At 48.7% G+C, this 11,509-nt stretch overlaps 3 protein-coding genes across 4 annotated transcripts in view; 1 reads left to right on the top strand and 2 right to left on the bottom strand.

The window, feature by feature from the left end:
- LOC109410424 (zinc finger MYM-type protein 4) overlaps window positions 1-1,791 on the top strand; it is a 40,539-nt gene extending 38,748 nt beyond the window's left edge. For both annotated transcript variants that reach the window (XM_029869261.2, XM_062861016.1), the window contains exon 8: window positions 82-1,791. In XM_029869261.2, coding sequence (XP_029725121.2) covers window positions 82-256 — 175 coding nt within the window. In that variant the 3' untranslated portion in view covers window positions 257-1,791. The remainder of the gene's footprint in view (window positions 1-81) is intronic.
- A 2,071-nt stretch (window positions 1,792-3,862) lies between these two features.
- Window positions 3,863-4,435, bottom strand: LOC134290190 (uncharacterized). The gene has a single exon (XM_062857255.1). The coding sequence runs from the start codon at window positions 4,433-4,435 to the stop codon at window positions 3,863-3,865; it is 573 nt and encodes a 190-aa protein (XP_062713239.1).
- Window positions 4,436-10,171: 5,736 nt separating this feature from the next.
- LOC109410425 (large ribosomal subunit protein bL19m) lies at window positions 10,172-11,431 on the bottom strand. The gene is made up of 2 exons (XM_019683980.3): window positions 11,210-11,431; window positions 10,172-11,145 (listed from the first exon to the last, which is right to left on the bottom strand). The coding sequence occupies exons 1-2, from the start codon at window positions 11,274-11,276 to the stop codon at window positions 10,250-10,252; spliced, it is 963 nt and encodes a 320-aa protein (XP_019539525.3). The 5' UTR covers window positions 11,277-11,431; the 3' UTR covers window positions 10,172-10,249.
- Between the last annotated feature and the right edge of the window lie 78 nt (window positions 11,432-11,509).

An 11,509-nucleotide genomic window follows, 5' to 3' on the forward strand; every position in this document is an offset into this window, starting at 1 on the left:
TGACTCGGACTTCCGCCATAATCCCGGAGATGTGTCCAATCTGAACTAATTATTACTCTCTTTTTCCCCATTCTTTTTCAGCCCGGAAAGCGTAAAGACCCGCAACGACGTGTTCTACCTGCAGCCGGAACGATCCTGCGTGCCGGACTCCCCCGTCTGGTACTCGACGCAAGCCCTCAGCAGGGACGCCCTCAGTAAAATGTTGCACAGGGTTAAGATGGTGAAGGAAATCAACATCGCCCTGCTCACCAGCTAATGAAACGAGTCCCAAGATGACGAGGACAGTAGTGCTAGCGGCACTACCCACAACCTAATCCCGAACTCAATCAACTCCTCCGCCATTAGCACCGTAGCCAGTCAGGTGGCCAACTTTTGCTCGATGAATCAAGTTGCCAATGCGCTCAGTTCTCTTCCGTTCCGCAGTTTGCAATCTTCGCTGCAGCAGTTGCAGCAGCAACAACAACAACAGCAAGCAAGCAATAATGGTGGTGGGTCGCAAACAACGATGGCCACCACCTCAGCGGCCGCCGGTGGTGGGATGGCCGGATCGGGTCAACAGCAGCCGGCCAGCTTTATGGCCAATAATACGACCCATCCTCCGCCACCGCCGGATTACGACTATTACTACAATGACTACTATCGTCGCTGGAGCGGAATCATGAACTTCCACCGCTAAGTCAAGGGATGGCGATTTGTGTGGATGCTGTCGGGTAAGGCTGGTCAAATCTCGTCTATAATCGCTACCTAATTTGCCCGGAATGGTCACAATCCGATCGTTGTCCTATGGAAAAAGTTCAAAAGTTTTCAGGAATGATCCAAAATATGGTGGTGCAAAGCACCATCCTTCGCCATTCTACTACTAATCTAAGTATGTAGGAGGCAAAACTGCGCAGAAAATGAAGTTTCCTTCGTGAAGAATCCCCCCTTGATGCGACTCATATTATTTGACTATTTTGTTGTTATTCGATTTAGAGCCACACGTTTTATTTACCCGTCAAAACTGCAGCGAGAATTCAGTTTACCCCCTCCCTCACAGCTAATATAAGTGCGATTTTAAGTTTATTTTTAAGCGAGAGGAGCGTCAGTCTTTGTAAATATTAATTTAATCTTGATAGGCAGTCAGTGGTGGTAACAACTGCTGCAACAGCATTCGCTTGAGAAAAACAATCTGGATTTAGGAAGTACATGCACACAAACAGTTTTAGGTCTCAGAAGAACAAGCAAGGATACATTTAAATACACATTCAAAATTAGCCAAGCCATAAGTGTATGCGTCTAATAAATAGGGAAATGACAAAATCAATGAAATATGGCACACATTCTACTATTTAAGGTGATCACCTATTATAGCGGGGAGGTTGTTTCGATTTCCTCCAGAATTGTAACTAACGACACATTTAGACACACTCAGAAGCGATTCAACTTCCTTCCCTAGATTCGTTTTTTCGTCTAATTTTGCTGGCGCGCCAGGTATGCGGTATGGTTGATTCAACGCAGTCAGGGAATGTAATAAATGGATTGATTGCAGTGTGAAATATCAAAATGCTGTAAGCTATTCAGCTTAGTCCAGTGTTGATTGCAGTGTAGGATCACAGAGAATAAAGGAAATCAGAGAGACAAGAATATTTTTTTGATTGTAAAATACTATCGATAAATCGTCACAAATCACACACACACGCATATATAGACAGACATTGGCAAACAATGGTAAGAAGCAAAATATAACTCTATTGGTCAGAAAACAGCAGCATACAGATTAGGAATAAAAAGAACAGGAAGTAATTGAAAGCATTTGTCGGTCGGTTTTTATTGAGTAGTGGTGATCACAACAAACGAACCATATGGAGGCACACTACGGTGGGCTTGCCGTGAAGTAAGTGGCATCTCATTTGGTGTTAAAACTATACTCATGTTGCTGTTTTTAATTTATATCCTCCTCTAACAATAAACGGCAGTATGACAAATAGGATTCTCTCTTTTGAACATGCTTTCCGGCGAAATTGATAACATTGTGCTACGTTATCATTCAACTGGGTACAACTATTCAATGATAACGCCAGCGATGCGTAATCTTTGCAGCCTCCCGCAGCGCGTAGTCCGAAGCACTTTCTTCCCCGCAAGGATATCCATAAAGCCACCTGGAGATCTCCTAACTATCAAACATGAAGCCAAATCGACCACGTTGTAATCGACGGTAAATTCTTCTCGGATATAGCCAATGTTCGCACATACCGTAGTGCGAATTTAGATTCGGATCACTACCGTATGCGTGATAATGTTTGCACCATCGTTAAATGAAATTCCAGTTTTACTTGTGAAGACAATGTATTGGTTTTATTTGCAGGCATTTAAGCTATAACTCATATCATAGTAGGCTGTGAATAAAAAGTCTTGATTTTCTTAGTTTAACACTTGCATAATGATTAAGTGGCAACATAGCTCGTGATTTGTCCACGCGCAAATGTCGAAAAGTGTCTGTGGTAGTGTCAAAGTCAAGATTAACAATTTTTGAATTATTTTTTTTATTTTGACATTGCCTAATGGTGTAGACATTGACACACAAACAAAAGTTATAATAACTATTGATTCTGGAATTTGATACGGATCGGTAGTTTTTCGAAAATCGAAAAAAAACGGAGGTTGCGTTCGGGCAAATTCAAGACTTTCTTATATGGCGCTACTCGTAGCTCCTGGATGCCATTGGTAATAATGTAAGTTTTTTTTCTATGGTCGAAGGATCATAAAGGCCACCGTAATTTTCCTTTTCCATATGCCATGCCGTTAAGTCGCTGATTTCGCGTTTCTTTGCCATTTTTCTCATTGAGCGCATATAATTCACCCAAATCTTATTTTTGGTGGCAGCGATAGCTTTCTTAATCCATGTTAACCTTGGACGACCAGTGGACACCTTCGGGAATAGTTGCCCTTGCTTTTTTTCGGTCTAAGACTGTTTTACGGTTCTCCTGAACATTCCTGAAATGTATTTTTTAACATTTGCGCGTGGACAAGTCCCGACTACCGCTGCTACCCCTTCATGGTGCAAATTTTAAACTTAAGAAATCGGATTTTTTTACCCGCAACCTACTGTGATATGAGTTAGAGCTTACGTGCATGCAATAAAAACCAAGACATTGTGTGTACAGGTGATATGGGTGCCATATTCGTACGATGGTGCAAACATTATCACGCATACGGTACCTATTCGCTGTATGCATGCGCTCAAAACTTTGACCAATCGTCGAAGTCGGAGGCCTTGACTCAACATCGAGCGGCTGCGTAACGTAGACGTGGCTCAAGACTACGCGCAGCAGTTAGCAGTGGCCCTACCAACGGAAGAGCAGCTTGGCGCAGCTACACTTGATGAAGGGATTCGGTTATCCGGAACACGGAAAAGGCACGGGGTACAAACTTACAGAATGGTTTATTTAAAGCGAAAAGTTAAGAGCGACCGTTCGCGTCACGTGGTTGTTACAAACTAATGAAAAAGTCCCACCCGAAGGTGGTGAGACGATCGATTTGAAAAATCGCCGACTACTTCGTTTTCACCCCCTCTCGATCGTCTACTCCTAGCTTCTTCCTCAGGGCTTCGAATTGACTGGCGTCCAGGGCTTTGATGAATACACTACCCGTCATAAGTACGGACTCACAAAAAGTATTGCAACAATATTGCATCACCCTGACTCACATCAATATCTCTAAAACCAGAACACCTACAAAAACGCCGCCTTCAGAAAAGTTGTTGCTTTTGGTCTTCTGAATAACTTTCCTGAAGACAGCATCTTTGTAAGTCCTTAGGTTTTGGAGATATCGAGGTGAGTCAGGGTGATGCAATATTGTTGCAATACTTTTTGTGAGTCCGTACTTATGACGGGTAGTGTATATCCGCCAGCTGCTCCAAAGTCGGAATGGATTTCACAGTGAGGTCTCCAGTAGCAATATGGTCCCGCACAAAGTGGTGTTTGATGCCGATGTGCTTAGCCCGTTTGCTCTCGAGATTCTTCTCCATCCCGATGCATCCTCTGTTGTCCTCGAAGATCGGTACGGGTTTGACGGTCTTCAATCCAAGGTCATCCAGAAGTCCCGACAGCCAAATAGCTTCAGCTGCCGCAGCACTCAATGCTACGTATTCCGCCTCGCTCGACGATGTGGCCACAGTAGTCTGTTTCTTACTGGACCACGAAACGGTGTTGCCGAACACCTGGAATAAATAGCCGCTGACTGACTTCCGATCGGTAGTATCGGAGGCCCAATCTGCATCCGCAAATCCAACTAGTGGCTGGGCGTTTGCGCTCCTCTTCAATGTCAGCACCAAGTTCTTTGAACCTTGCAGGTACCGAACAACACGTTTCAATGAGACCCAATGCTGTTGGCCGGGCTGTTGTTGAAACCGACCCAAATAGCCGACCGGGTAGCAGATGTCCGGACGGGTGGACATCATGACATTAAGCTTCCCAAAAGCTCACGGTAAGGCTCTGCGATAATAGTTTCTCGGTTTGCTTCAAGCTTCAATCCTTTCTCCATAGGTGTCCTGGACGAGTTGCAATCGACCATGCCGAACTTTTCCAGGATCCGGTCGATGTTGGCCACCTGCGACAGCTGCATGGAACCAGCCTTCTGGTCGTAATCGATTTTGATTCCAAGAAAGTGCTTCAGCGAGCCACAATCTGTCATCTCGAAAACTTGGGAAAGCCTTCTCTTCAATGCCTCGATTCTGTCCGGATTGGTGCCTACTATTAACAAGTCGTCGACATACAGCACCAGAAATATCGCATCGTTGCCGTCCTCGCTGAACCAGGTGTACAGGCAGTAATCGTGCTTCGAGCGCACGAAACCAAGTTTCAACAGCACGTCGTTGAACTTATCGTTCCAGCAGCGGGGCGACTGCTTTAACCCATACAATGACTTCTGCAGCCTGCACACCATTCCAGAGGGAGCTTGAACACCATCGGGAACCTGCATATAAATTTCCTCACGCAAGTCGCCATGAAGAAATGCCGTTTTGACATCCATCTGGTGGAAGAAACAGCGCCGCTGTACGCCGACAGCAAGTACCGTACGAATGGTGGTCAGCTTCGCCACAGGGGCGTACGTCTCCTGATAGTCCATGCCGGGTTTTTGGAGATACCCCTTGACGACCAGTCGAGCCTTGGTCTTGATCGCGTTCCCATGTTCGTCCTCCTTCAAACGGAAAACCCACTTGGACCTCAGGGGTTTGATTGAAGCCGGTCGCTTCACCAGCTTCCACACCTCGTTGGATTCCAAGGACGCCCATTCGTCCTCGACCGCATCCATCCAGGTCCTACGATCGTCACGGCCAGCAATCTCGCCGTACGTCGATGGTGGTTCTGGGAAAGGGGAAATTTTACCAGCAGATGTTGCTCTAAATCCAGTAAAGAAATCCAGGAACTTACCTGGAAGCTTGCGCTCCCGTTCGCTGTGCCTCGTGGTTGACCCCTCACGGTCTCCACTTCTATGATGCGAAGGGAGCGCGCCAGGATTTTGCACACCGGATGGTGCATCTTCAAACTCGGCATCGCTTCCTTCGTCGAAGCCATAGCATTCTTCCTCGCTAGAATCGGATTCCAGCACGTGCACAGCAGCATCATCCTCGTGTTCCCCCTCTTGCTGGTAACGCAGGGGAATGACCAGTGGAACATTCTTCTCGGCGCCATCCTGGTCACGAAACGGCAAACATTGTTCGTTGAACTTCACGTCTCGTGCAATGAACACCTTCTTGGCTGTACGATCCCAGAGACGATATCCATTCGGGGCGTACCCGATCATCACTCCTTCGCGGCTTTTGCGGTCCAATTTCTTTCGTTTCTGGTCTGGCACCCATGCAAACGCTTTACAACCGAAGATTCGCAGCTTTCCAAAGTCGGGCTTCACTTTCATCCAGCTTTCAGCGGGGGTCACGTGCCCGTCCAATGCGCTAGTTGGACTGCGATTCAGCAGGTACGTACCCATCAACGCTGCCTCCGACCACAATCGCGTCGGCGCATTAGAATCGATGAGCATCGTCCTCACCTTTTCGACCAACGTTCTGTTGAAGCGTTCCGCAACGCCGTTCTGCTGCGGGGAATATGCAACGGTCGGCTGCAGCTGGATCCCTTTGCGCTTGTAATACTTACACTGCTCGTTCGAACAGTACTCCCGGCCTTGATCCACTGTAAGCTTGCTGATCTTCTTCTCGAAATGGTTCGTTGCCATCGCTTCGTACTCCTTGAAGCTCTCGAATACCTCCGACTTCCTCTTGATCGGATGGATTACGGCGAAGTGCGTAAAATCGTCGATGAACGACACGAAGTACCTGGAACCGTCCCATGCTGGGGGATCAATCGGGCCGCAGACGTCAGAGTGGACCCTTTCCAAGGGCCGTGTTGCTCGCTCCCGATTACCATCGAATGGTTCTCTGCACTGTTTCCCAAGAACGCAAGTGTTGCAGAAACCAACACGCTTCGGCTTCGGCTCCAGACCCGTCACCATGTCATGTCGCACCAGTGTATCCATAGCTTGTTGGCTGGCATGCCCGAGACGACGGTGCCACAGCGAACTTACCTCTGCCGCGCACATATTCGCAGACTTGTCCACCGTTTCCAACTCCAGTTCAAGCTCGTAGAGATTTCGCCGTAACTGGGCGACAGCGATCACATCACCATCGTGCTTCATCACTGCTTTCTCGGTACCATTTTGTCTAGTAAAGAGCACATCGATGCCAGCTTTCGAAAGCTTTTTCACCGACAGCAGATTGCTCCTCAGCTCGGGCAAGCATACCACGTGTTGCATTTCAAACCTCACACCTTGCTCAGTGATGCCCCTCACGACGCCTTCGTACTCACCGATCAGTGTCACGCCATCCTTGGCAACGTCGACGACAAACGGCTCCTTAAGCTTGCGCACCTCTTGCAGGTAGCTTCTGTCGTTCACCAGGTGGTCGCTGCACCCAGAATCGACGATGAAAACAGCACGCTCCTCGTGCACTGGCTCGGTGTGGTTCACCATGAAGGTAACGGACTTACCTCCCACAACAGCATTCGCATTGCTGTCCGACTTTTTGACACGGCAATCTCGCTGCATGTGGCCAGTTTTTCCACAACGATGGCATTTTCCGTTGAATTTCTTCTGCTTCTTGCCACCGCCGCCGCCGCCAACGAATGCGGCAGACTTTTCTTCAATCGAGTATTGTCCGCTCGATCGGCGCGCTTCGACTCCTCTCCTAGCAACCGTTGTTTGACGGTTTCCATGGTGAGCTCGTTTTCGTCGATATTTTCCAGAGCAGTCACAAGTGGGTCGTAACTGTCTGGAAGCGTCAGGAACAGCTGGGAAACCAGGTCGTTTTCTTCCAGCTTCGCTCCGGCGGATTTCAGCTGGCGGACCAGCTCGTCAAACGCTGCAAAATGGCTTCTCATCGGCGCTCCTTCCTTCATGCGTAACCTGGCCAGCTGTTTGCGCAAGAGAGTCTGGCTCGCCACCGACTTCTTTGCAAACGTGTCTTCCAGCGCTTTCCACATGGCCTTTGCGGTCGTCTTGTCCCGCACGATTCCCAGGCACTCGTCGCCGACAAATCCAACCAGCAAGGATTTCGCTTTTCGGTCCGTCTTCAAAAACTTGTTCTTCGGCTCACCTTCTGCTTCAGGCACGTCCTCCGTAAGCGTCTCGGCAACTTCCGCGGCTTCCAAAAACAGCTGCACCCGGAACCGCCAGTTCTCGTAGTTGGTTCCGTTCAGCTGGGGGATACCAGCACCTTCCTTCACTGAAGAGCCCATAACCTGAAGGGATTCGGTTATCCGGAACACGGAAAAGGCACGGGGTACAAACTTACAGAATGGTTTATTTAAAGCGAAAAGTTAAGAGCGACCGTTCGCGTCACGTGGTTGTTACAAACTAATGAAAAAGTCCCACCCGAAGGTGGTGAGACGATAGATTTGAAAAATCGCCGACTACTTCGTTTTCACTTGAAGATGGCTGGAGGGACATCCGATCCGCCATAGGTAGCACCTCGCCTGCAGCACTAGGCTTCGCGACTCCGAATCACAGAAACGACTGGTACGACGGCGAATGTGAACAGTTGAAAAACGAGAAGAATGCAGCATGGGCGAGAATGCTGCAACACCGTACGAGAGCGAATGAGGCACGTTACAAACAGGCGCGGAACAGGCAGAACTCAGTTTTCCGGATGAAGAAGCGCCAGCCGGAAGAACGAGATCGCGAGGCGATGGAAGAGCTGTACCGCGCTAAGGACACACGAAAGTTCTACGAGAAGCTGAACCGCTCGCGCAGAGGCTTTGTGCCACAAGCCGACATGTGCCGAGATAATCACGGGAATATTCTCACGAGCGAGCGTGAGGTGGTCGAGAGGTGGCGGCAGCATTATAGGATGAACACCTCAATGGTGACGTTGCAAGCAGCATCGAAGGTGGCGTGGTAACAGATCTAGGAGTACGTGCGCAGGATGACAGACTTCCGGCCCCTAACCCCCAAGAGATTGAGGAGGCAGTTAGCCGATAGAAAAAAAAAACAAAGCCGCTGAAGCAGATCAACTACCAAGCGAGCTTCTAAAATACGGTTGAGAAGCACTGGTGAAAGCACTATACTAGGTCATTACCAAGACTTGGTAGAAGGAAGTATTACCGAAGGAATGAATAGAAGGTATTGAAGGTATTGGTCTGCCCCCACTCGCAAAACAGTCCTATATGAATAGGAAACCCAGCAAAGGTAGGACTGTTATGCGAGTGGCGGCAGTGTAGGTCCCATCTACAAAAAGAGCCACAAGTTGGATTACGGGAACTATCACGCGATCACAGCGCTGCTTACAAAATACTCTCTCAAATTCTATGCCGCCGTCTATCACCGATTGCAAGAGAGTTCGTGGGGCAATATCAGGCTGGATTTATGGATGAACGCGCTGCAACGGACTAGATGTTTGCCAACCGCCAGGTGTTGCAGAAATGCCGCGAATACAACGTGCCCACACATCACTTGTTCATCGACCTAAAATCGGCGTATGATACAATCGATCGAGATCAGCTATGACAGATTATGCACAAATACGGATTCCCGGATAAACTGATACGATTGATCAAGGCGACGATGGATCGAGTGATGTGCGTAGTTCGAGTATCAGGGACACTCTCGAGTCCCTTCGAATCTCGCCGAGGATTACGACAAGGCGATGGTCTTTCGTGCTTGTTGTTCAACATTGCGTTAGAGGGTGTAGTAAGGAGAGCGGGGATTAACACGAGTGGTACGATTTTCACGAAGTCCGTTCAGCTGCTTGGTTTCGCCGATGATATTGATATTATTGCTCGTAAATTTGAGACGATGGCGGAAACGTACATCCGACTAAAGAGTGAAGCCAGGCGAATCGGATTAGTCATTAATGTGTCGAAGACAAAGTACATGATGGCGAAGGGCTCCAGAGAGGAATCACCGCGCCCGCCACCCCGAATTCATATCGACGGTGATGAAATCGAGGCGGTTGAAGAATTCGTGTACTTGGGCTCACTGGTGACCGACGACAACGACACCAGCAGAGAAATTCAGAGGCGCATTGTGGCAGGAAATCGTGCCTACTTTGGACTCCGCAGAACTCTACGATCGAATAAAGTTCGCCGTAACACGAAGTTAACTATCTACAAAACGCTGATTAGACCGGTCGTTCTCTATGGGCACGAAACATGGACCCTACGTGCAGAGGACCAACGCGCCCTTGGAGTTTTCGAACGGAAGGTGTTGCGTACCATCTACGGCGGAGTGCATATGGAAGACGGGACTTGGAGAAGGCGAATGAACCACGAGCTGCATCAGCTGCTGAGAGAACCAACCATCGTCCATACCGCGAAAATCGGGAGGCTACGGTGGGCGGGTCACGTCATCAGGATGTCGGATAGCAACCCGACTAAAATGGTTCTCGAGAGTCATCCGTCCGGTACAAGAAGACGTGGAGCGTAGCGAGCTAGGTGGGTCGACCAAGTGGAGGACGATCTGCGGACCCTACGCAGAGTGCGGAACTGGAGACAAACAGCCATGGACCGAGTGGAATGAAGACGGCTGTACAGCAGAGGCCACCCGGCCTTAGCCTGATCGATTGATTGATTGAAGTTGCCGATAACATTTTCTAGTTTTCGAGATTAATCAAAGATGGAATTCATTCTATAAACATTACAACGTGTCACGTATCATTCACATATATTTTCGCTATAACTACACAAAAACTCGAATCAACCTTCCCCCTATAGGACCGGCCATTCTAAGCCAACTTGGTAGGTTTGACAAACGTGCGCTTCCTTTTCATCTTCTTCCTGGTCATCTCCAGCTGATGCAGCTGCGAGTGCACCTCTGCAAAGATTTCCTTCTGCTCTTCCTCCGGAATTGTTTTCCGGTATTCCTTCATCAAATCGTACCGTTCCCACGGAGTGGCCACCCGTTTCGCCTTGCGCTGTTTCTTCTCGTTGGTGTGCTCGTCAATATTGGCCACCCCTTGCAACTCGTGCCGTTCCCAGCGGGCATACCAAGGTCGCGGTTTCAGCGTCACTTTGACGTCATTTACCGGAACTGGTGCACCCTCCGGCAGTATCTCCGGCTCCATGTTCAAATCGAACGTGCTGTACTCGTCCAGTGCATCCCGCAGATAGATCAGATGGTCATCCAGGCGTTTCTCCAACCGCAGCACCTCGACTTTTAACAGCGTCGGATCGTACATGTCGTAGGACACTTCCATTCCCTGGTTGTCTACCACGTTCCGCAGGATGAATCTCGCCCGCAGTCCACACTTCTCCTTGACAATGCAAATGCCAACAAATCGAGATGTCTTACCAACGGCGTGCACATCCGAGCTGGTAACCGCTAGCACCGAACCCACATAGAACTCCGGAATGTCAATGTTTGACCGGCGGTCTAACATGTCCAACCGTTCCAGCTTCTCCCGGATCGGGTTGCGCCATTCCAGCTTAGGATCCGGCAAAAATTCCCGATACACAAACCGGTAATCCGGAGGGACGATGCTCTTTCGTTCCGTTCCGCTACTGCTGCCGGGTGTAGGATTTGTCGTGCGTGAAGCTTGTTGAGATGTTCCTGCTCCGGTACCGGAAGATGGAAGAGGCTCAGCTTTGGTGGACAACGCAACTGAGGCGGAAGGAAGGAGTTCTAAAAAAATTTATCATTAACTACTGAACTCAAGAAGCACTCCGATAGGAAATTACACTCTTACCTAATCGCCGAACGATGTTGAGGAGCGGAAAACTTCCGGAAAAAAGCTTCCTCTGAATGATGCTCATTGTGAATGGCTGGGCACTGGTTTCAGTCAACTAACAAGCAGTTAAATACCAGGAAAAAAATGGAAAATCTGAGAGACTTTACTTGGATTTTACGTGAAATTGACGAAACAGATGAAACACATTAGTCCTGTTCAACGACGTAGGTTGAATTTGCTCGAACTTGCTCGAAGTTGCTGCATCCTACTCATACCCATTTGTCAACAAATGAGAAAGAGCGGGATGGAGCAAGTGCG

The sequence above is a fragment of the Aedes albopictus genome, chromosome 3 (assembly GCF_035046485.1).
Source record: "Aedes albopictus strain Foshan chromosome 3, AalbF5, whole genome shotgun sequence".
Taxonomy (NCBI): domain Eukaryota; kingdom Metazoa; phylum Arthropoda; class Insecta; order Diptera; family Culicidae; genus Aedes; species Aedes albopictus.

Excerpts from the sequence above, each read along its gene's own strand:
- LOC134290190 (XM_062857255.1), bottom strand. The coding sequence starts at position 4,435 with ATGTCCACCCGTCCGGACATCTGCTACCCGGTCGGCTATTTGGGTCGG.
- LOC109410425 (XM_019683980.3), bottom strand. The coding sequence starts at position 11,276 with ATGAGCATCATTCAGAGGAAGCTTTTTTCCGGAAGTTTTCCGCTCCTC. Across the intron at positions 11,146-11,209 it reads CAACATCGTTCGGCGATTAG|AACTCCTTCCTTCCGCCTCA; the intron begins GTAAGAGTGTAA and ends AAATTTTTTTAG.